The sequence below is a fragment of the Cibotium barometz genome, chromosome 22 (assembly GCF_041138505.1).
Source record: "Cibotium barometz isolate CiBa-2024 chromosome 22, ASM4113850v1, whole genome shotgun sequence".
Taxonomy (NCBI): domain Eukaryota; kingdom Viridiplantae; phylum Streptophyta; class Polypodiopsida; order Cyatheales; family Cibotiaceae; genus Cibotium; species Cibotium barometz.
Window position 1 is genome coordinate 9,283,792 of NC_141067.1, and position 26,944 is coordinate 9,310,735.

At 37.4% G+C, this 26,944-nt stretch overlaps 1 protein-coding gene across 1 annotated transcript; it reads right to left on the reverse strand.

Moving 5' to 3' along the window:
- Positions 1-3,632: 3,632 nt before the first annotated feature.
- On the reverse strand, positions 3,633-5,974 carry LOC147626243 (UDP-sulfoquinovose synthase, chloroplastic-like). The gene is made up of 2 exons (XM_086816383.1): positions 4,842-5,974; positions 3,633-4,341 (listed from the first exon to the last, which is right to left on the reverse strand). Exons 1-2 carry the CDS (start codon positions 5,901-5,903, stop codon positions 3,940-3,942), a joined length of 1,464 nt encoding a protein of 487 aa, XP_086672509.1. The 5' UTR covers positions 5,904-5,974; the 3' UTR covers positions 3,633-3,939.
- Between the last annotated feature and the right edge of the window lie 20,970 nt (positions 5,975-26,944).

Here is a 26,944-nt window from a genome sequence, read left to right on the forward strand (position 1 = left end):
CTAGGTGCCGGTATCTATCCTAACAATTTTGTACCATATTTACACATGGATGTCTCATGGTTTTTCAGGTGTCAACAATGTGTAGAGCAACCGTGTGGGTCACAGATATGTGGGTATTTAGTGCTTGTATGGTTTTGTGTGCATCTTGAACACCCGACTAGCTCTCTCCTTGCGTATATGTATGCATTTTTGGGAGGTTTCCTTACCCATTAATTTGACCTTCTCGTGGATGGTCGAGGTCAATTCATTGACTGTTATATTTTTTACCTTCTTTTTCCTAGTGTTTAAGCTCAATGGCCAATTTGCAACACACCCAAAGTGGTCGGTTTTAACAAGAGCATATAGTCATGTATTCTTGGATCTCATACTCTCTTTTTTGGAAGCACAACAATAATTGTTCTTTGGTGAGTCTCTCTCGAAGCTTACATTTGAGAATTTTAAATGGTTAAGACAAGAGATATAATGTCTCATTGACTCATGTTCTTGTTGCTTAATCTTGTAGAGCTGTACCACTGGGCTCTACTTGTCACTACTTCTAGCAAAGCTTGGTACAAAGATATTCTGAAGTCCAATAAATTGACCTTATCCTCTGACGTAAGTATCCTATACCATTGATGTGCCTTCTCACCACCTAAAGTTAGAAAAAACAATTGGATCTTTGTGAGCTCATTAATGTGTCCACATAGGATGGTGTTTTGTGAAGTATATATTAGCACTAATTGAATGTATGCAAAGAAATTAGGACTCGTTATCATCTGGTTGATGTTCTCCTTTGTGTAAAGTTGTTCCTAGAATCTTGCTCCCCCTCCTTTTTGGGTTGAGTTTAGCTAGCCCATGATGGGTAGTTGTTTTCCACTTAAAGAGAATGTGGGAGAGAGGGAGATCTTCAAACCCTAGCAAGCAAACACACACACAAAAGAGAGAGCAAGACAAGAGAAAGATGGATAACTGAATTTTCTTCTATCTTCTTCTTCTCTACTCAACCAACATAACATAAAGATAAGGGTACACACTATATGGGTTAGTACTCACCTACTACAACATACAAGGGTCGGTCCATAATGTGAACTCGACTAAATGAGTTGGCACTATAACTATACCAGTCCCTAGTAATCCAAAATGGTTGTCACACAGCATGTCATCCCACTGGCGGCATCTCACCCATAATCTCACCAACCATGCCAGTGGTGTAGATGCAAAAGCTATCACCCAGGCGGGTCATTAATGTGCGTCATAGCACTAGTTGAGCTTGATATCTCAACACTTCCCCTCAAGCTAAACTCCACACACTACACTCCAAGTAAGCTCCTAAACCTGTGGAGCTTCTCTGTGCCCAATGCCTTCGTGAAGATGTCAGCCACTTGATCCTCTGTGCTGACATATACCAGATCTACATCTCCTACTAGAACCTTCTCCCTCACAAAGTGATAATGCACCTCAATGTGTTTCGTTCTAGCATGATATACTCGGTTTACTGGCCAACTGTATGCTGATCATGTTGTCACAATATATGACAACTTCCCTATCCACCCACGGGCTCTCCCATGTCACCAAGTAGCTTCTGAAACCAAGCTCTCTGCTCCAATGACAGTGGAATAGGCTTACAGCTTGTCATACCATACTTGGACAACATGTCCAAGCCATACTGCCTCTGCAATAACAAAATGCTATGAAGTTGAAGTGATCTCACCACCTCTATGCCCAAGAAATACCGCAGCTCACCCAAATCCTTCATCTCAAACTTCTACTTCAAAAGCATCCTGACATCGTGTATCTCTGCATCACTATCACCAGTGATAATCAAGTCATCCATATAGATGACTAATAGCATGATCTCTCTATTTGTCTTTTTCACATATAGTGAAAAATCTGCATCGGATATCTGAAATCCAATGGTAACAAGATACTCCCCGATCTTGTTTGACCATGCTCTAGGTGCCTGCTTCAAGCCATACAAGGCTTTGTGTAACCTGCACATAAAATTTGGATTTGCATCACTCTCATAACCTAGTGGCTGCATCATGTACACTTCTTCTTACAAATCACCATGCAAGAAAGCATTGTTTACATCCATTTGATGTAAAGACCAACCCTTCGAAGGTTGGCAGCCATAGCAATGACAGCTCCACAGTTGCCATTCTTACAAAAGGGCTGAATGTCTCCTCATAGTCTATGCCATAAGTCTGTGCATAGTCCTTGGTAACCAATCTTACCTTGTACCTGCTCATCACTGAACCATCAACATTGTGCTTAACTTTATACACCCACTTATATCCAATTGCCTTCTTTTCCTTAGGCAAAGGTACTAACTCCCATGTTGCATTTGCATCCAATGCTGCTATCTCCTCATCCATGGCATCTTCCCATTTCTTATTTCCAATTGCCTGCTCAAAGCAAGTGGGCTCAACCTCTTGTATTGCTTTTACCATGTAAGCATAATGATAGGCTGTATATCCATCATATCTCAACCTGTCAAACAACAGGGTATCTAACCCTCATAGACTTGCGTACACCTGGATCACTGCCAGGTGTCCTCAAAACAACCCTAGTTGTCCTTACACTAGGGGTAACCACAGACGGAACGCCAAGCTCCTCATCAAGGCTCTGCTCAGAGCCACTAGAGTCACCATCCACATATAAGTGACCTACTAATAGATCACGCAAAAAAGGTTGATCTACCTTTTCTTTCACTTTTCATGATGCATGTGTATCTGTATCATTCCTTAACCTCCCTAACCATGGGCTAACATTGGATCCATTACTCAAGGACTCCCCAGGTCCACTCAACACCTGTGATTGCTGCTCTATATGTGGTGCAACATTATCACTTCTTACATCTGGCACCGATATTTTGAGCAACATGACACAACCTACATGGTTGTTTTCTTCTACAGAAGCAATATAACTAGCAACTTGTTCTGTTGCTTTTGTAGCTGAGTTGTAGAGTTTGCTTGTGAAGCTTTCCTAATACCTGTTGCTGCTGCATTCTTGTCTTTGAAAAAGGACGACTTCTTCGACTTCTCAGAGTTTGTTCAGCATCTGGTACTGAGAGGAGATGTTAGCACATTCATCCCTAGTTTCTTCCCATTTCTGGTGTCCTTTTAGTCCCTTTTATATGGCCCTTGATTGTGGACTGGCCACCACTTTTTTCATATTTTTCTAAAATTTTTTCCAAGTCTTTTGGCATTTTACCAGTTAGCTAGCTCATATGCTCCAATCGGCCAACCCTTCTCACCTAGGACTGGTCTCTCACTTTTCATTCAGTCTTGAACATCTTTTGCTCCCTCCCTTATGAGACTACTTGTCTCTTGCTTGGGACTGTTTTGCTTCAACATATTCAGCATAGTTTGCTCCATATTTCACTCTCTTGCACTCTCTATTCAACACACTCTAGTGCTCCTTTGATTCCGCTCTGTGCACTCTTTCAATCACAAGATATATTTAATAATTTATCTACTACCTTTAAGATATAGTAATCGAGAAACAAGATTAAACAACCATATTTTAATTCTATAACTCTACATAAAAGTGTTTCGCAACCAGTTGTAAACCATCGTCCAGGGGACAGGTTTTAAGTCCACCTTATCATGCTTTCACCCATTTGGCTCCACAACTATTAGGCTTAAAACATGTTAGGTTTTAAAACAAAAACTGAGTTAAGCTTAAAACATGTTCCGTTTTAGAACAAAAACTAAGCTTAGCTTCAACATGTCAGACCATCCAGCAAAACAAAGGTCCACACTTCTAGATTGTCTGTTTGAGAGACATCATCTAAAGAAGTACATGAACTAGACATGCTGAAAGATCCTTGTCCCATATAAAGCATCTACAACTTGAGTGATTGACAGACGAGTTCTGAGCTAGTAGCTCATACACTCAAGCTCTGCTTCCATCTCATTTACAGCTGGATTCAGTGTGGAAAGGGGCATAGCTTCTGACCTATAAACTCACTGTCACAGGTTTAACTCCAGCCTTCTTCCATGAGACAGCAGGCATGATCTGAGCCATATCCACACGATCAGAGTACTTGACTGCAACGTTAAGAAGCGAGTCCAACAAGGCTTCAGAAAGAAGATGAGGTTCCAGTCCAAGCTCAGCCAGCTTGGTATGCTTTGCATTGTAATAGTGTTCCTCTGCTTCTACACGTGGGTTCGGCACACTGATTGCTTTCACCTCAATTCCAAGCTTTTTCCCTGCCTCTGTGACAAGCTTTGCCAGATCATTAACAGAAAACTGCTCTGTGAACTGATTGAACACACGGAACTCTCCTAGGTTTGCCGGGTTTGCAATTGCCAGCTCGATGCATTGGACAGTGTCCCTGATGTCAAGATATCCTCTTGTCTACATGCAAGAAACCATACAAAATTCAGTTACATGTTAATCTTGGTATCATGTTTCCAGAAAGAAAGTCATTCAGCACATTCACAAGCAGAAAGGCCCGCTTCCCGAAGGCCACCGCCTGCCCCCAGTGGATACTAAGTGGCAAGAGTGATTATTGGGTGCCCAGCAAAGACTAGCTTCACAGAGAATGTTGATGAACTGCAGACTACTGATAAGAAACGAATGGCAGCTGTAGGCAGACTACCTACTTCAACCCATAGAACCAAAGCACGCATTACCCTCGTCCCCCCAAAACACAGAGAGATGCAAAACTAAGTGGCAAGAGTGATTATTGGGTGCCAAGCAAAGACTAGCTTCACAGAGAATGTTGATGGACTGCAGACTACTGATAAGAAACGAATGGCAGCTGTAGGCAGACTACCTACTTCAACCCATAGAACCAAAGCACGCATTACCCTCGTCCCCCCAAAACACAGAGAGATGCAAAACTAGGAATGTACCTGGCCTCCTTTGCCATATACCGTCAAAGGATGCCCGACAGCTGCCTGCACACAGAACCGATTCAACGCAGTACCAAAGACACCATCATAATCCAACCTATTGATGAGCTCCTCATCCAAGCTTGTCTCTGGGGTTGAGACTCCATATACCACACCCTGATTCAGATCTGTGGCCCTAACTTTCCATGCCTTGCAAGCAAATGCAATGTTGTGGGAATCATGCACTTTGCTGAGATGGTAGAATGAGCTGGCCTGCTTAGGGTAGGGGAGGGTATCGGTCCTGCCATTGTGTGTTATGGTGATGAAACCCTCCTCAATGTCAATGTTGGGGGTACCATATTCACCCATGGTACCCAACTTAACAAGATGGCATTCAGGGGAGAACTCCTTGATGGCAAACAACACATTAAGAGTCCCCATCACATTGTTATGTTGGGTGAAAACGGCACGGCCTCGGTCCATCATGGAGTAAGGGGCAGATCTCTGCTCGCCGTAGTGGACTACAGCATGGGGCTCGAATGATTTGAAAGCATCTTCCAGAAACTCGAAATCACAGATGTCGCCGATGTATACTGAGAGCTGCTTGCCAGAGATGTGCTTCCATTTTTTGACTCTATTTTTGAGAGACGCAATGGGGGTGAGAGTTTGAGTACCTAGCTGCTCGTCAAAATGGCGGCGGATAAGGCTGTCAACGATGGCCACCTCGTAGCCCAGATTGGAGAGGTGGAGAGCGGTCGCCCAGCCGCAGTAGCCATCGCCCCCGATTATCATGACCTTGGTGCCTTTGCCCTTGTCAGAGCTCGCCGCAGGCGTGGCGATGGCAGAGGAGACGTCCTTCACCGCTGTGGCCCGAGGTGCCGCGCACAGTTTCGTCTTCTCTCTGCAGAACTTTAGGGCAGAGTCCTGCTGCTTGCCACAGCTGCTGCTTGGAGACGCTTTCAGGGAGACCTGACTGCACCCGCAGAAGCTCTCCCTCCATGACGGAACCAAGAAAGGGACCAAGGACGAAGAGGATGAAGCGTTCAGAACAGCGGGCTGCGTGCCAAGAGCAGGGTTAGACATGGCTATGATGTTGAGTACTTGCTGGTTGGAGAGGAGGCAGTATGGATCTGGCCAGAAGATGCCAGATATTCCACATGCTGATGCGCCTTAATAAATAACGTTAGGGCCATTTCATACTTGGCTCAGCATGGACAGCCGCCCATCGTCGTATAGTTAATACACTGGGATAGCTTCTTTAACACAATTTTTGTGGTGATTTGGCGTTAGGGCCATTTCATACTTGGCTCAGCACGGACAGCCGCCCATCGTCGTATAGTTAAATACACTGGGATAGCTTCTTTAACACAATTTTTTGTGGTGATTTGGTGATAGAACATTCAAGAAATATACCCATATCTTTCTACTATAGTTATATCAAATCGCCAACATGAGGCAAGAAGAACCATCCAAAGCTACTATGGGTGACATCTTTTCACAAAGGTTCAACATGGACAAGCTCAAGAGGAGACTTTACTCAAAAGTTTCCCTTGCAGAATGTTATTTCCTCATCATCCAAGCTTCACATGCATTTGGAAGCTCTGGAAAAACAGGTATGTGTGCCACAATCCCGCTTCTTTGCATCTCTTTCAAGGCTGCATAGCTTATGTTCCTAAATCTCGTCTTGGGGGGTCATTTTATGTATATGTAACATATGTAAGATTCCTCCCTCCAGCTTTTGAGATGTAAAGGTGTAAGAACCTCCCCTTCTATCTCTTATAATCATCCCCTCTCAGAAATGGAAAAAGATCTTGTTTTACCCTGTTTTGACCTAGAGAGAGAAAATATCTAGAAAGAGATAATTCAAAATTGAGATATCTTTGGATACAAAAATTCTCCTAATGTCTAAAATAAATTCCCCTGAAATAGAAGTTCAAAATGAACTTTCCAATGTGCATTAGGAATTAATTGAAATGTATATGAGGGACCTTAGCCTAAGGATCCACATTTTCACAAATTTTTGGATTAAGGTCCAAATAAGGTTCCAAAGGGCCAATAGGATTAATCCAAGTGTTGGGATGTTATAAATACAATAAATAAAAGAAAATAGCCCAAAAATGAGTAAATGCTCACATAAGATGAAGAGTTGACTGAGTACAAGGTTTATTAGTTAAAAACTAAGGTATAATAGTAAAAAAATAAGATATTTAGGTGAAATGATGCATTTTTAACACCTTGGTAAGGAGAGGGAGACTCTTGAGGTAGGCGCCTTTTTCTTCATGATTGTTTGGGTTTTTAATTCAAAAAAATGTGATATTTTTATCTCTCCTAGAGCTAACTGGATCAAAAAGGGAGCCAAACTGATCCAAATCTTATCTAAATTGGGTCAAACTGAAGCTGGAAAACTCTAGAACCCAGTTGGACTTGGTTAGTGGCCTCCCTCACTTATTAAGAGACTCTCATTCCTTTGTATTTTCATCTTTGAGCTATACCATGCTAGTATTATCCTTAAAATTAGCATATTTCTATCATCCCTTATTTTGCCTCTTCTCTTGGGAGCTTTGGAGCTTCTCTCTCCTCCAACCTCTCTTAGAGATTGCTCTCTCTCTCTTGGTGGCCAAGGACTTGCTTGGGGGCTTCACTTCTAGCCAAAGAATCAAGCCTAATTCAACGGTAATCCTATTTTAATGGTGTTCTTTTTCAATTATCTCAATGATTTTCTTCTTCTCAACCCCTCTCAAGCTTGAGAAGCTTTCAAAGTAATGGTTCTTTCTTCAAATCAAGCTTTCCAAGTATTCATAATGTCTAATTAGAATTATGTTAATCTTTATGCTTAATTATAATATTTTCTTTAAGAAAATCTCTCTCTTGAAAAGATTAATCATCTTTATGGCTAGATCCTTAGTAAAAGGATGATTTTCAATGATAATCTCTTGATTCAATCTAAACTCTAGGCTTGATGTGCTAGAGAATGAGAATTGATATTTTCATGATTTTAATTTAGTAAAAATGATGGTTAAGTCTTTTTTACTTGATTATGAGTAGGAAAAATCACATTAACTCATTCTAAATTGAAAGACGAATATACTAATAATTTTAGAAATGAGAAATGGTTATTTTAGTTGAATTAAGAGGAATAATCATAATTATGCTAATAATTATGCTAAGTATGCATAATTTAATTCTAAGTCTTAAAGAGGAGTTTCTATCATATTTTCATTACAAGTTTTCAATTCAAATAGAAAATTGAATATTATCAGTAATTGCAGCAAAGCTATGCATAAATTTTCAGAAAAAAGATAAATCTTAAATTTATGCATATTTTGATTAAAGCAAAAAGAGGAATTCCTATCATATTCTAGGATTAGATCTTTTATGCAAGAAGAATGATTTTTATCATATTCATGAAAAATTTACTTTTTAGTATTTATGCATAATTAATTAATTAAGAGAAAAGATAAATTATTGATGAATTTTTGATAACTTTATTTTATGTATAAGAATTTAGATATAAAAAGAGGAATTCCCATGATATTCGAGATCCAAACAATTAAATGTTAAAAGAGGAATTTTTGGCATAATTCAAAATATGAGTATTTATCAAAAGTAGAATTCTGAGTATTATCATTTTCTTAAGAAATATGGGTAAAATTGATTTTCTAAATCGCATGAATCTTTTATTCAAAAAGAAGAATATCGAATATATCTTATTTTGAGAAATTTGAGAAAGAATGTGAAAATATCCATCGAGAAAACTTGGAAAATTCTTAATCAGAAAAAAGGAATCTGAAATCCTGGGAGAATCAAGGATCCAATAAGTAAACAAAAATTTAGATTTAGTCTTAATTAATGAAGCTTAAGGAATGAAAACAAAATACGTAAATGCTCTTTCTTCTAAGTTTTTACTATAAAATTCTAATAAGGTTCATTTTTCCTTTTTAAACTTTCAACAACACTCTGATACTTAGATTTAATGGGATCGAGAAAAAGTTACCTTTAACTAAGCCAAGCAATTGGCAGAAACTTAGAAAAGTTCTATCACTATCGAAAGTAGAGTAACCGTACTAAATGGATGTGATTTGGATCTGAATAGATGTAAATGGATGTGATGTGGATCTGGATAGATGTAAATGGATGTGATAAGATGAGATGTGGATATTCATGAAAAAATTACTTTTTAGTATTTATGCATAATTAATTAATTAAGAGAAAAGATGAATTTTGATAAATTTATTTTATGCATAAGAATTTAGATGTAAAAAGAGGAATTCCCATGATATTCAAGATCCAAACAATTAAATGTTAAAAGAGGAATTTTTGGCATAATTCAAAATATGAGTATTTATCAAAAGTAGAATTCTGAGTATAATCATTTTCTTAAGAAATATGGGTGAAATTGATTTTGTAAATCCCGCGAATCTTTTATTCAAAAAGAAGAATATTGAATATATCTTATTTTGTAAATCCCGCGAATCTTTTATTCAAAAAGAAGAATATTGAATATATCTTATTTTGAGAAATTTGAGAAAGAATGTGAAAATATCCATCGAGAAAACTTGGAAAATTCTTAATCAGAAAAAAGGAATCTGAAATCCTGGGAGGATCGAGGATCCAATAAGTAAACGAAAATTTAGATTTAGTCTTCATTAATGAAGCTTAAGGAATGAAAACACAATACGTAAATGCTCTTTCTGAGTTTTTACTATAATTATTCTAATAAGGTTCATTTTTCCTTTTTAAACCTTCAACAACACTCTGATACTTAGATTTAATGGGATCGAGAAAAAGTTACCTTTAACTAAGCCAAGTAATTGGCAGAAACTTAGAAAAGTTCTATCAGTATATCGAAAGTAGAGTAGCCGTACTAAATGGATGTGATGTGGATCTGAATAGATGTAAATGGATGTGATGTGGATCTGGATAGATGTAAATGGATGTGATAAGATGAGATGTGGATGGATGTGAATGGATGTGATGTGATGTAAATGGAGGTGATAAGATGTGATGTGGATGGATGTGAATGGATGTGATGAGATGTGGATGGATGTTATGTGATGCGGATGGATGTGATGTGATGCGGATGGATGTGATGAGAAGTAGATGAATGTGAATGTATGTGAAGTGATGCGGATGGATGTGAATGTATGTGAAGTGATGCGGATGGATGTGAATAGATGTGATGAGATGGGGATGGATGTGAATGGATGTGATGAGATGTGGATGGATGTGAATGGATGTGATGTGATGCGGCGGATAGATGTGAATGGATGTGATGTGTAGATGTGAATGAATGTGATGAGATGTGGATGGATGTGATGTGTAGATGTGAATGAATGTGATGAGATGTGGATGGATGTGAATGAATGTGATGAGATGTGAATGAATGTGATGAGATGTGGATGGATGTGAATGGATGTGATGTGATGTGGATGGATGTGATGAGATATGGATGGATGTGAATGGATGCGATGTGATGTGATGTGAATAGATGTGATGTGAATGGATCTCAATGAATGTGAATGGATCTCAATGAATGTGAATGGATCTGAATGAATGAATGTTAATGGATCTGAATGAATGTGAATGGACGTGATGTGATGTGAATGGATGTGAATGAATGTGAATGGATCTGAATGAATGTGAATAGATATGATGTGAGGTGAATGGATCTGAATGAATGTGAATGGATCTGAATGAATGTGAATAGATATGATGTGAGGTGAATGGATGGATCTGAATGGATGTGAATGGATGTAATGTGAATGGATGTAATGTGAATGAATGTGAATGGACGTGATGTGATGTGAATGGATGTGAATGAATGTGAATGGATCTGAATGAATGTGAATAGATATGATGTGAGGTGAATGGATCTGAATGGATGTGAATGGATGTAATGTGAATGGATGTGAATGGATGTAATGTGAATGGATCTGAATGAATGTGAATAGATATGATGTGAGGTGAATGGATCTGAATGGATGTGAATGGATGTAATGTGAATGGATGTGAATGGATGTGAATGTGAATGGATGTGAATGGATGTAATGTGAATGGATGTAATGTGAATGGATATGAATGGATGTAATGTGAATGGATGTGAATGGATGTAATGTGAATGGATCTGAATGAATGTGAATAGATGTGATGTGAGGTGAATGGATTTGAATGGATGTGAATGGATGTAATGTGAAAAGATGTAAATGGATGTGAATAGATGTAATGTGAGATGAATGGATCGGAATGGATGTGCTATGATGTGAGTGGATGTAAATGGATGTAGGACAATGGGAATGGATATGAATAGATGTAATGTGAGATGAATGGATCTGAATAGATGTGCTATGTGGATGGATGTGGATGGATATGAATAGATGTAATGTGAGATGAATGGATCTGAATAGATGTGCTATGTGGATGGATGTGAATGGATGTGATGTGAATGGATCTGAATAGATGTGCTATGTGAATGGATGTGATGTGATGTGGATGGATGTGAATGGATGTGATGAGATATGGATGGATGTGAATGGATGTGATGAGATATGGATGGATGTGAATGGATGGATCTGAATAGATGTGCTATGTGAATGGATGTGATGTGATGTGGATGGATGTGAATGGATGTGATGAGATATGGATGGATGTGATGAGATATGGATGGATGTGAATGGATGTGATGTGGTTGGATGTGAACAGACGTGATGTGGTTGGATGTGAATAGACGTGATGTGGTTGGATGTGAATAGACGTGATGTGATGTGAATGGATCTGAATGAATGTGAATGGATCTGAATGAATGTGAATAGATGTGATGTGATCTGAATGGACATCGCAATATGGATTTCCCAACTCCTTTTGGATCATGGTTTTCGGGGCACGGAAGTCAGGGACCAAGATTCCAAACTCCAGCTCCTTCCTTCCAGAGTAATCAAGTTCCTTTCCGTCAAAATTAGGGAAACTCCAGAGGTAGACCCTCTAACCAACCCTTAGTTTCAATCCAAAGTAATGCAAGACCTCAGTCTAAGAATTGGGGAAATCAAAGAGACAAGTTCCCAAACCAGCCGTCCACTTCCAAGGCAGTAACGCTGGAAGTGATTGAAAAAGAAAGTGATAAAAAAGATTATTCTCCAATTGCGAGATGAGGACATCTCGCATTTTTTAAGTGGGGTAGGATGTAAGATTCCTCTCTCCAGCTTTTGAAATGTAAAGGTGTAAGAACCTCCTCTTTTGTCTCTTGTAATCATCCCCCTCAAAAATGGAAAAAGATCTTGTTTTCCCATGTTTTGGCCTAGAGAGAGAAAATGTCTAGAGAGAGGTAATTCAAAATTGAGATATCTTTGGATACAAAATTCTCCTAATGTCTAAAATGGATTCCCCTGAAATAGAAGTTCAAAATGAACTTTCCAATGTGCATTAAGAATTAATTGAAAATGTGTATAAGGGACCTTAGCCTAAGGGTCCACATTTTCAGAAATTTTTGGATTAAGGTCCAAATAAGGTTCCAAAGGGCCAATAGGATTAATCCAAGTGTTGGGATGATATAAATATAATGAATAAAAGAAAATAGACCAAAAATGAGTAAATGCTCACATAAGATGAAAAGTTGACTGAGTACAAGGCTTATTAGTTAAAAACTAAGGTATATTAGTAAAAAAATGAGATATTTAGGTGAAATGATGCATTTTTGACACCTTGGTAAGGAGAGGAAGAATCTTGAGGTAGGTGCCTTTTTCTTCTTGATTGTTTGGGTTTTTTAATTCAAAAAAATGTGATATTTTTATCTCTCCTCTCCTGTGGAGCTAACTGGATCAAAATGGGAGCCAAATTGATCCAAATCTTGTCCAAATTGGATCAAACTGAAGCTGGAAAACTCTAGAATCCAGTTTGACTTGGTTTAGTGGCCTCCCTCACCTATAAATAGACTCTCATTCCTTTGTATTTTCATCTTTGAGCTATACCATGCCACCCTTAAAATTAGCATATTTCTATTATCCCTTATTTTGCCTCTTCTCTTGCGTGCTTTGGAGCTTCTCTCTCCTCCAACCTCTCTCGGAGATTGCTCTCTCTCTCTCTCTCTCTCTCTCTCTCTCTCTCTCGGTGGCCAAGGACTTACGTGGGGTCTTCACGTCTAGCCAAAGAAACAAGCCTAATTTAACGTTAATCCTATTTTAATGATTTTTTTCCAATTATCTCAATGATTTTCTTCTTCTCAACCCCTCTCAAGCTTGAGAAGCTTTCAAAGTAATGGTTCTTTCTTCAAATCAAGCTTTCCAAAGATTCATAATGTCTAATTAGAATTATGTTAATCTTTATGCTTAATTATAATGTTTTCTTTAAGAAAATCTCTCTCTTGAAAAGATTAATCATCTTTATGGCTAGATCCTTTGTAAAAGGATGATTTTCAATGATAATCTCTTGATTCAATCTAGACTCTAGGCTTGATGAGCTAGAGAATGAGAATTGATATTTTCATGATTTTAATTAAGTAAAAATGATGGTTGTCTTTTTAACTTGATTATGAGTAGGAAAATCCACATTAACTCATTCTAAATTGAAAGACCATTATACTAATAATTTTAGAAATGAGAAATGGTTATTTTAGTTTAATTAAGAGAAATAATCATAATTATGCTAATAATTATGGCTATAACTATGCTAAATATACATAATTCAATTCTAAGTCTAAAAGAGGAGTTTCTATCATATTTTCATTACAAGTTTTTAATTCAAATAAAAAATAAAATATTATCAGTAATTACAACGAAGCTATGGTAAAATTTTCCACAAAAAAATTCCTATCATATTCTAGGATTAGATATTTTATGCAAGAAGAATGATTTTTATCATATTCATAAAAAAAATACTTTTTAGTATTTATGCATAATTAATTAATTAAGAGAAAAGATTAATTTTTGATAAATTTATTTTATGCATAAGAATTTAGATGTAAAAAGAGGAATTCCCATGATATTCGAGATCCAAACAATTAAATGTTAAAAGAGGAATTTTTGGCATAATTCAAAATATGAGTATTTATCAAAAGTAAAATTCTGAGTATTTTCATTTTCTTAAGAAATATGGATAAATTTGATTTTGTAAATCACATGAATCTTTTATTCAAAAAGAAGAATATTGAATATATCTTATTTTGAGAAATTTGAGAAAGAATGTGAAAATATCCATCGAGAAAACTTGGAAAATTCTTAATCAAAAAAAGGAAATCTGAAATCTTGGGAGGATCGAGGATCCAATAAGTAAACAAAAATTTAGATTTAGTCTTCATTAATGAAGCTTAAGGAATGAAAACACAATATGTAAATGCTCTTTCTGAGCTTTTACACTAAAATTCTGATAAGGTTCATTTTTTCTTTTTAAACCTTCAACAACACTCTGATACTTAGATTTAATGGGATCGAGAAGAAGTTACCGTTAACTAAGTCAAGCAATTGGCAGAAACTTAGAAAAGTTCTATCAGTATCGAGAAAGTAGAGTAACCGTACTAAATGGATGTGATGTGGTTCTGAATAGAAGTAAATAGATGTGATGTGGATCTGGATAGATGTGATGTGGATCTGAATAGATGTAAATAGATGTGATGTGGATCTGGATAGATGTAAATGGATGTGATAAGATGAGATGTGGATGGATGTGAATGGATGTGATGTGATGTAAATGGAGGTGATAAGATGTGATGTGGATGGATGTGAATGGATATGATGAGATGTGGATGGATGTGAATGGATGTGATGTGATGCGGATGGATGTGAATGGATGTGATGAGATGCGGATGGATGGATGTGAATGGATATGATGAGATGCGGATGGATGGATGTGAATGGATATGATGAGATGTGGATGGATGTGAATGGATGTGATGTGATGCGGATGGATGTGAATGGATGTGATGAGATGCAGATGGATGTGAATGGATGTGATGTGATGTGGATGGATGTGAATGGATGTGATGTGATGCGGATGGATGTGAATGGATGTGATGTGATACGGATGGATGTGAATGGATGTGATGTGATGTGGATGGATGTGATGAGATGTGGATGGATGTGATGTGATGCGGATGGATGTGAATGGATGTGATGTGATGCGGATGGATGTGAATGGATGTGATGAGATGTGGATGGATGTGGATGGATGTGATGAGATGTGGATGGATGTGAATGGATGTTATGTGATGTTGATGGATGTGAATGGATGCGAATGGATGTGGATGGATGTGAATGGATGTTATGTGATGCAGATAGATGTGAATGGATGTTATGTGATGCGGATGGATGTGAATGGATGTTATGTGATGTGGATGGATGTGAATGGATGTGATAAGATGTGGATGGATGTGAATGTATGTTATGTGATGCGGATGGATGTGAATGGACGTTATGTGATGCGGATGGATGTGAATGGATGTGATGTGATGTGGATGGATGTGAATGGTTGTGATGTGATGTGATGTGGATGGATGTGATGAGATGTGGATGGATGTGAATGGATGTGATGTGATGTGATGCGGATGGATGTGATGTGATGTGGATGGATGTGAATGGATGTTATGTGATGTTGATGGATGTGAATGGATGTGATAAGATGTGGATGGATGTGGATGGATGTTATGTGATGTTGATGGATGTGAATGGATGTGATAAGATGTGGATGGATGTGGATGGATGTGAACGGATGTTATGTGATGCGGATGGATGTGAATGGATGTGATGTGATACGGATGGATATGAATGGATGTGAATAAATGTGATTGGATGCGGATGGATGTGATGAGATGTGGATGGATGTGATGAGATGTGGATGGATGTGAATGGATGTTATGTGATGTTGATGGATGTGAATGGATGTGAACATAACCAAATTTCTAAATGGATCATATCAATTGAGTGGTAGGGCGGTTGGCTAACCCATGGGATTGGCTAGGGTTAGTTGGCTAGGGTTAGGCTGGACTGATGGATCCCTAAAATAAGACTCAATTCTGTTAAGTTATATAGTTGAAGTAAATCACGGATAATCCTTGTTCTATGGAAAAGAATCAATGGCTATGCCTCTTAACGGGGAAAAAAGCGTTGGTCTCTATGATCCAAGTGCAAGTTCCTCCCTTGACCCACCGGCCATGTGACCTGCGGGTTTGGTCGGAATGAAAAAGGATAATTTAAGGCTCTTGACTACGTTAGAATAATTTTTCGTGGAGGAATCGCCTATGCCTTTTGGGCGAGGGAAGTTTTTTTGGGTTTGGTTTTGAACGAACCGAGAGATTAGTCTCTTGTCTAGATATTCGTGGGCGAGGCCCCGAGTGGGAGACTCTGTCCTGCGCAAGAAGTGCTACTTCTACTGCTGCTAGCACCCATAAATCCGTTGTGCAGAGGGGGCAGGGATCTTATAGCTGGTATCAGAGCGAATTAGCTAAAGTTGATTAACCGAGAAGCAAGAAATGTCAAAAATTTATGAAGTGTAACTAGTAAAAGATTGTAATTGTGTGATGAAATTCATACAAATTGATATTCAGAATGAAGATTAATAAATTGGGAATTGGGTCTTCAGATGGAAAGTACCGCAATTATGGGGAATCCCTGACTTGCTTGAGGCCTAAATATGATGGTATTTATCTTATAGCTCCAAAGACCGTGATTACCCATATATAGCGTTGATATAACTGTAGCTCTTTATTAGCAATATATACGAGTAAATCTAAGACCTTATAGCTCCAAGGACTGTGATCTCCCATATATACCATTGGTATAACTGCAGCTCTTTACTGGCAATATACACGAGTAAATCTAAGACCTTGAAGTGATAAGCAAAAATGCTATCCAGATGATGAATTCGAATGCTAGTTGATATGATTTTAGAATTCTGGTTGAGAATTGATGAATTGATTTGGATTTTGATTGAAAGATGATGATTTCTAAATTCTGATTGAGAGAAGATAAGTTGAATAAAGCCACAATGAGGATGAATGGAGAGAATCCCAATGATGATGTTAGTAAATGGAAGACAATTATGACTTTCAGTAGATGACTACTATGAGATTAGTGGATTGTGTTGACAGATTGTTCGCAGTTTCACCTTTGATCCAGTGGACCTAATTAAGGAATGACAAATTGAGAACTTGCATAACGAAAATTCCCGTGGGGAATGTTCAGATGGATTTTTTGGTCTGATGGACCATTATTGTGTTAAGAATATGAATGAACTATTCTCTGATAATGAGTTCTATATGTTCTTCTTGTGGAGGGATCTTTATCCCAGGATTCTGTGAGGGTTGATCAAACTTTAAGAAAGCCCATAATCAGTTGGATCTAAAGTTGGATTCGAATTATAAATAAAGAGGTCTTTTCATCCGAGTGTGTTGGTTAAGTTAGAAAAAAGGACTTAACAAAAATTTTCATATTGATAGGATCATGGATCGAGGTCGTCGTGGTGGTAGGAATGTTAACCCCCAACTCATTGAGGAAGAGCTTGACCACCTAGATGTTTGTAAAGCTCTTCATAGAGCTTAGCATGGACCTTTCAAAGGTGAAGGGAAAAACTTGGGTGAGGCTGTGGAGAAGTGGATCGAAGCAATGGAAGAATACTTCGATGTCATCGGATATAACGAGAAGAGTAAAATGGCTCTTGTAAGGCCGAAGATAGTAGAAACAGCCAGAGTGGTAAGGAGAAACCACTGCGAGACAAACCATTTGGATCGGAACACCCAGACATGGAATGATCTCAAGATTTACCTAAGGAAGAGATTTTGTCCTCTCGGCTTTTTGGAAACCAAGATGAATGAATTCTTAGAGTTAACCCAAGGGAACATAACTATTGAAGAATATCACCAGGTGTTCGCTCTCCTCCTTAAATACTCGCCAAGATGAAGAACAATTTGATGGCTAGGTTCATTCGGGGAATGAATGAACCCTTCAATACCCTGGTGAAGAATGCCAAGTCAGTTTCTATGGCTAAAGCCGTACCGATGGTGGCGAAGGATTTCGCCAAGGCCTTTGTTGTCAAGATCCCACCGAAGCCCGCACCATCATCTTTTAAAAGATTTCTAGCTCTCGAAGGTGATTCCAACTTTCCACCACCTAAGAGACAACAAGGTCAAACTTAGAATATAGGAAGTTCTAGAATGGAAGAAAGGTCTTTTTCCCGGAACACAATCCCCTGGAAATCAACTTTAGAAGTTCCACCCTTGAATAAAGAAGTTAAATGCTATAACTGTCAAGGATTCGGACATGGCAGTATGGATTGCCCAACTCCTTTTGGATCAAGGTTTTTGGGGCAGGGAAATCAGGGACCAAGATTCCAGACTCCAGCTCCTTCCTTCTAGAGTAATCACGTTTCTTTCCGTCCAAAATCAAGAAAACCCCACAAGTAGACCCTCTAACCAACCCTTAGTTTCAATCCAAAGTAATGCAAGACCTCAGTCTAAGAATTGGGGAAATCAAAGAGAGAGGTTCCCAAAACAGCGGTCCACAAGGTAGTAACGCAGGAAGTGATTGAAAAAGAAAGTGATGAAAGAGATTATTCTCCAGTTGTTGCGAGATGACGACATCTCACGTTTTTTAAGTGGGGTAGGACGTAAGATTCCTCCCTCCAGCTTTTGAGATGTAAAGGTATAAGAACCTCCCCTTCTATCTCTTGTAATCACCCCCCCTTAGAAATGGAAAAAGATCTTGTTTTACCCTGTTTTGGTCTAGAGAGAGAAAATATCTAGAGAGAGATAATTCAAAATTGAGATATCTTTGGATACAAAAATTCTCCTAATGTCTAAAATGGATTACCTTGAAATAGAAGTTCAAAATGAACTTTCCAATGTGCATTAGAAATTAATTGAAAATGTGTATGAGGGACCTTAGCCTAAGGATCCACATTTTCAAAAATTTTTGGATTAAGGTCCAAATAAGGTTCCAAAGGACCAATAGGATTAATCCAAGTATTGGGATGATATAAATACAATGAATAAAAGAAAATAGCCTAAAAATGGATAAATGCTTACATAAGATGAAGAGTTGACTGAGTACAAGGTTTATGTTAGTTAAAAACTAAGGTATATTAGTAAAAAAATGAGATATTTAGGTGAAATGATGCATTTTTGACACCTTGGTAAGGAGAGGAAGACTCTTGAGGTAGGTGTCTTTTTCTTTATGATTGTTTGGGTTTTTTAATTCAAAACAATGTGATATTTTTATATCTTCTCTCTCCTAGAGCTAACTGGATAAAAAAGGAAGCCAAATTGATCCAAATCTTGTCCAAATTGGATCAAACTGAACCTGAAAAACTCTAGAACCCAGTTGGACCTGGTTAGTGGCCTCTCTCACCTATAATTAGACCCTCATTCCTTTGTATTTTCATCTTTTAGCTATACCATGCCAATATTATCCTTAAAATTAGCATATTTCTATTATCCCTTATTTTGCCTCTTCTCTTGGGAGCTTTGGAGCTTCTCTCTCCTCCAACCTCTCTTGGAGATTGCTCTCTCTCTCTCTCTTGGTGGCCAAGGACTTGCTTGGGGGCTTCACTTCTAGCCAAAGAATCAAGCCTAATTCAACGGTAATCCTATTTTAATGGTTTTTTTTTCAATTATCTCAATGATTTTCTTCTTCTCAACACCTCTCAAGCTTGAGAAGCTTTCAAAGTAATGGTTCTTTCTTCAAATCAAGCTTTCCAAAGTTTCATAATGTCTAATTAGAATTATGTTAATCTTTATGCTTAATTATAATGTTTTCTTTAAGAAAATCTCTCTCTTGAAAAGATTAATCATCTTTATGGCTAGATCCTTAGTGAAAGGATGATTTTCATCAATGATAATCTCTTGATTCAATTTGAACTCTAGGCTTGATGAGCTAGAGAATGAGAATTGATATTTTCATGATTTTAATTAAGTAAAAATGATGGTTAAGTCTTTTAAACTTGATTATGAGTAGGAAAAATCACATTAACTCATTCTAAATTGAAAGACGATTATACTAATAATTTTAGAAATGAGGAATGGTTATTTTAGTTTAATTAAGAGAAATAATCATAATTATGCTAATAATTATGGCTATAAATATGCTAATAATTATGGCTATAACTATGCTAAGTATGCATAATTTAATTCTAAGTCTAAAAGAGAAGTTTCTATCATATTTTCATTACAAGTTTTCAATTCAAATAGAAAATTGAATATTATCAGTAATTACAGCGAAGGTATGCAAAATTTTCTAGAAAAAAGATAAATCTTAAATTTATGCATATTTTGATTAAATCAAAAAGAGGAATTCCTATCATATTCTAGGATTATATATTTTATGCAAGAAGAATGATTTTTATCATATTCATGAAAAAATGCTTTTTAGTATTTATGCATAATTAACTAATTAAGAGAAACGATGAATTTTTGATAAATTTATTTTATGTATAAGAATTTAGATGTAAAAAGAGGAATTCCCATGATATTCGAGATCCAAACAATTAAATGTTAAAAGAGGAATTTTTGGCATAATTCAAAATATGAGTATTTATCAAAAGTAGAATTCTGAGTATTATCATTTTCTTAAGAAATATGGGTAAAATTGATTTTTTAAATCTCATGAATCTTTTATTCAAAAAGAAGAATATTGAATATATTGTATTTTGAGAAATTTGAGAAAGAATGTGAAAATATCCATCGAGAAAACTTGGAAAATTCTTAATCAGAAAAGGGAATCTGGAATCCTGGGAGGATTGAGGATCCAATAAGTAAACAAAAATTTAGATTTAGTTTTCATTAATGAAGCTTAAGGAATGAAAACACAATATGTAAATGCTCTTTCTCAGTTTTTACTATAAAATTTTGATAAGGTTCATTTTTCCTTTTTAAACCTTCAATAACACTTCGATACGTAGATTCAATGGGATTGAGAAAAAGTTACCTTTAACTAAGCCAAGCAATTGGCAAAAACTTAGAAAAGTTCTATCAGTATCGAAATTAGAGTAACCGTACTAGATGGATGTGATGTGGATCTGAATAGATGTAAATGGATGTGATGTGATGTGGATCTGGATGTGATAAGATAAGATGTGGATGGAGGTGAATGGATGTGATGTGATATAAATGGAGTTGATAAGATGTGATGTGGATGGATGTGAATGGATGTGATGTGATTGAATGTGAATGGATGTGAATGGATGTGAATGGATGTGAATGGATGTGATGAGATGTGGATGGATGTGAATGGATGTGATGTGATGTGATGTGAATGTGATATGATGTGATGTGATGTGATGTGATGTGGATGGATGTGAATGGATGTGATGAGATGTGGATGGATGTGAATGGATGTGATGTGATGTGATGAGATGTGGATGGATGTGAATGGATGTGATGTGATGTGATGCGGATGGATGTGATGTGATGTGGATAGATGTGAATGTATGTGGTGATAAGATGTGGATGGATGTGATGTGATGCGGAATGGATGTGATGAGATGTGGGTTGATGTGATGTGAATAGATGTGGATGGATGTGAATGGATGTGGATGGATGTGATTAGTTGTGATGTGAGATTAATGGATATGAATGGATGTGAATAGATGTAATGTGAGATGAATGGATTTGAATCTCAAGAGAGGGATAATCATCCTTCATTATGGAGGGGATAAATACACATATAAATATTGGAAAAAGATGTGTAAAGTCAATCCGAGGATAAAGAAGTATTCCATCTTAGAAGACTCTAAAGTCTTAGAAGAAGGAGATGGTGTACATTATTGGTGATGTTAGAAATGGCAATGTGGCAGGGTATATCAATTGTAGTAGAAGTTCAAGCATCAATCCCAATGTATGTTATGTATTTTCTCTTGAGTTATCACCTTGGTCCATCTCTATGGATAATGTAGACATTGCAAAATATGGTTATATTTATGTTGAAACCATAGATGATATTTGTATAGGTGATGAGTTGTTTGCAGACTATGAGTTTGATTAATTACATAACACTATGAGTATTTTTCATTCATTAATAGATGCCATTTTTTGTGTGTTGTGTGCCAATGCAATCTTACACTTTGAATATAAATGCTTTTGTGTCTACAAAAATTTTAAGTGTGAGGAATACTTTGTTCAAACATTGAAGGTGTTCACAAATAGTTCATTTTTAATCCTTTTTGTAATTTAGAAGTTATGGATTATATTTTTTCTTAATACAACTTTGACTTTTGCACATTCATATCTCTGTATAAATCCTTTGATGTCTTTTAATGTTATAATGGAAGACGTGAATCCTTGTTATGTTTAATTTAAGACAGTGAAGTAATAACAAGACTCCATTCATAAATGTCTTTTTAAAATTGAGATATGTAAGTAATATTCCAATAAATATCTAGTATGTTTCTATTTTGTGTCCTTTTTATTTGTGTATTACGAAAGACATGATTATTTTACCAATGTTTTACCAATGGACACAAAAATCTATATGAATGTGATGATTATTTTACCAACGTTTTACCAATGGACAAGAAAATCTATATGAATGTGATGATGAATCATTCCTCCCTATTGTCATTTTTAAATAGTATCACTCTTTTCTCCTCCATTGCCATCTTCTACATCTAATTTTCCAAGAAGGGGATGATAGTGTTTTGGCATTTTGTTTCTAGGGGGGAGAATGGGCCCACTGCCATTCTCCCCAATGGCAATGCACCAAACGAAGCCAAATCTAATAAGAGGGAGAATGGCACCACTGCCATTCTCCCCAATGGTAATGCACCAAACCAAGCCAAATCTAATAAGAGGGAGAATGGCACCATTGCCTTTCTCAGCTCAAACTAAATATTCAATGGGGAATGAGTTTGGAAAAGTCTAGCTAAGATGACATTGCACCAAACCAACAAAACCATGCTTTCATTGTAATTAAAGTAGGGAGAATGGCAGAACTGTCATTCTCCCTTGGAAAGTTTAATTATTAAAGGAGGATTGCACCATTGCCATTCTTCCTCCATTTTATACAAGAGGGAGAATTGTAGTGGTGCAATTCTCCCATCAAATTAGGGAGGAGGGGATAATGGCAGCACTGCCATTCTCCCTTTAATTTTCTCATCTCAAACCAAAATTTTCAAGGAGAAAACGACACTGCTTTTTTTTCCCTAAGTAATGTAGCTACCATCTCCCTTAATGAGGTGAGAATGGTACCAAATACATCTTCGACCACTAAAATCAAGTTTTCCCTAAGTAATGTAGCTACCATCTCCCTTAATGAGGTGAGAATGGTATCAAATACATCTTCGACCACTAAAATCAAATTTTCCACAAGCAGATTGGAGAATACCACCACGTCAATGATGGTGGGAAAAAGTGGAGGATGTCAATAGAGGGTCCTAAACCCTTTCATTCTAGTGGGAAAAAGTGGAGGATGTCAATATCTCTCAAAACTAAGTTAAGGATGGGAGAACAACACCTTACAAGTCTTCCCTAGTATGATAGTGGACATACCAGTCTATACATTTTAAATTTGTATGTTTTATATAATGTTATCTAACCCTTAACAATAAGGTCATCCAATGAGGTGAACGGCACCATGACCCAACGATGCAACAAGACGCATGGTGGAGGGATGTGGATCTCTCTGTCCATGAAGCTGAGTGCATGAATCATCTAAGAGTGTGACCATCTCGAGGATCGTCTGTGGACGTGACTCATGAGCCATGATAAAAATTATAGGGTGCCACGTAACCGAAAGGTCATCTCTCTCTCTCTCTCTCTCTCTCTCTCTCTCTCTCTCTCATTCTCAATAGTTTTGTATCACCCAAGTGAGATGAATACTTGCTGTGTAGGCATTATTTAGGGCATCATTCTCTTTTATGTGCCTCAAAGGGCAAATAGGCCGCTTGGGGGCTAGTCATGTAGGCTTGAAACAATTTTAGAAATGTTGTTGCGGGCCATTGTAGTCTACATGGGGTAAGTGGGTATTTTTTTAATGATGGACAAAATAACCTCGTTGATTTAGGAGCAATGAAAGGCTCTAGGGTCGGTGATATGTGCATATGTGCCAAGAGGTGTGAGTGGTTGGTTGGACACTTCGCTCTAGTACTATAACATGTAAGGTTACTAGGGGAGTACTATGACATGTAAAGTTAATATGGGAGTATTACATAGTTATTAATGATGAAAATACTAGCTTAGGAGAGCATAATGTTTTCTCAAAATGTGGTTTTTATCATTAATTAATTATACAAAGATGGGAAAAATACACAAAGACTGAGGCATCTAGGTCACCGCCCAACCATAAAGCCGTTCAGGCTCATCTTCAAGCATAGGGGGATAATAGAATTATGGCATATGGGGGACATGGTGAACATAAGGCCTTATGCTTAAGACTTTATGCATAAGGCCTTATGCATAAAGCCTCTATCCATAAGCCTTTAACAGAAAGCCTCTACGCATAAAGCTTTGAGGCTTAAGCATAAAGCCCTATGATTAAGTCTTTATACATAAAAGCCTTATGGTTAAGCCTTTATGCATAAGGCCTTTATGCATAAATCTTTAAGGCTTAATCATAAAGCCTCTATGCATAGAGGCTTCATGCATGAAGCCATAATGCATCTTGCATAAGGCTTCATGCAATAAGCCCTTATGCATAAAGACTTCATGCATGAAGCCATAATTCATGTTGCATAGGGATTCATGCATTAAGCCCTTATCCATAAATCTTTAAGGCTTCATGCAATAAGCCCTTATGCATAAAGACTTCATGCATGAAGCCATAATTCATGTTGCATAGGGATTCATGCATTAAGCCCTTATGCATAAAGGCTTCATGCAATAACCTGCTTAATGGGTTAGGAAAGGTTTTGAAACATGGTTTTAGATTCGTAGTATCATGCATAACGACCAAAATCTGAGCAGCTCTTCTATGTTTTGATCATTTAGCTTCTATGTTTTGATCATTTAATCAACCTGCTTAATGGTTTCATTAATTACAAATGCAGAACCTGGTTTCAAATGCAGAGCTTACTGGTTTCTTTAATTACTAGTTTCGTTAATTATTGTGGTTTTGAATGCAGAGCTTACTAGCTTTGTTAATTACTAGTTTCATTAATTAACTGGTTTCGAATGTAGACTTGCGCATAAAGAAATGCAGACTTGCGCATAAACAAATGCAGACCCGCACATAAATGAATGCACACTGGTTTTGTTAATTGTGGTTTCGAATGCAGACTTGATTAACCTTGCTGGTCTTCAACGGATGAGTTCATGACCCTTTTATATGGATCTTGTTGATTGATCTAGCTGATCTTCAATGGAGAGCCCATCATGATTTTTATATGATTATATTCCAGGGTAAGCTAGAAACTGGTGAAAAGACCCCTGAATGAATAGAAGGTGAGCGTTTTGGTTGCCAATGATGCCATAGGTACACCGATGAAGGAATGATTGGAAATTGGAATTCAAGCTAGATATTTTGGAGGATTATGATCACATTGATACTATGGTTTCATTAAAAGATTGTTTTAAAGAGAGTTGAATCTATGAAAAAGGCAATTTCATATTGGGTGTGTAAGTGGTGTGACTATCTTGAATTTTGCTTGAAGCGCCGGCTAGGAAGCCTGGGAACTCTTTTCCCTGGTACTCGAGGAAAAACATAACCAAATTTCTAAATGGTTCTTATCAATACAGTGGTAGGGTGGTTGGCTAACCCATGGGATTGGATGGGGTTAGGCTGGACTGATGGATCCCTAAAATAAGACTCAATTTTGTTTAGTTACGATAGTTGAAGTAAATCACGGATAATCCTTGTGCATTGGTCTCTATGATCCAAGTGCAATTTTCTCCCTTGACTCGGCCATGTGACCTACGAGTTCGGTCAGAATGAAAAAGGGTAATTTAAGGCTCTTGACTATGTTAGAATAATTTTTCATGGAGGAATTTCTTATGCCTTCTGGGCGAGGGAAGTTTTTTCGGGTTCGGTTTTGAAAGAACCGAGAGAGGCCGGCATTATCTCTAGCAAGCGGGGGTGCCGATAGTGTTGTTATGATGGTCAGTCCGGTTGCTTTAAATCCAAGTTGGTTGGTTGGTTGGTTGCTTGCTTGCTTTAAATCCGAGTTGGTTGGTTGGTTTTCACAGTCAGATGGTTGGTTGGTTGGTTGGTTGGTTGGTTTTCACAGTCAGATGGCTGACGTGCTCATGTGTGTACGTCTGACTGATGTCCAATTTCTCAGGCATGTGTCTCTCTCTTGTTGGGACATGCACCCGCATGGGTGTTGTTGGCCGTGTTTTGTGCCTGATCTATATTACTGTGCATCTATCCCGGGCCGTCTGAGTGCCCAAACACCTTTTTTTTTAACAGAGATAATGGTGGCTCTGATACCAATACTAGAAGCTCATGGTAGACCCTTCATAAAAATAAACATGAGAACAACTCACAAAGCTTAAAATAGATGAAAGCTCTTGCACGCAACACAAGAATGGGTCAAATCTCCCCCACCATAAGAGTGGCTCATGTCCTCTTCATGGTGTATTTAAATATATTTCCCTTGTATAAAAAGCAAGAGCAAAAAATACATGATGCCAAAAATATGTATCTCCACTTTGGGCTTGCATAAATCTAAATACAAAATTGTGAACACTCTAAGGTTCATCCATGGAATCGAACTAATGTATATAAAATGTTGTGCCACACTAATGTGCACATAAAATATCAATATCATTGCCGATCATAAATAATCACCACATACCACGTGTCAATACATATCTGTCAATGCAAGCCTAGTGGATCCATGCACACCTCTCACACTAGCCCTGCCCACACTAATTTGCACTGACATTCACAATATAAGCTCAAAATATGTGACAAGTTAGAGGTGATCAATCTCGCTTGCACATAAAATAAATATCCATCACATAAATCCATAAATGTCAAATAATTCCACAACTTCAAATAATTCCAACATCCATGTTCTTCAAGGGGTAAGAAGAAGAAGACAATGAAGTACGATAAACTTGGTCGTGTAGAGGAGTCTAGCAATAACACCAAAGTTGATTTTAAGATGCTCTTTATAATGTTGAATAAATCTATACAAGTTGACCATTCAATTGCGCATGATGGAACGTAAATCATATAGCAGGGCATCCCAACATATGACCAGTCAAGAGGACTAGT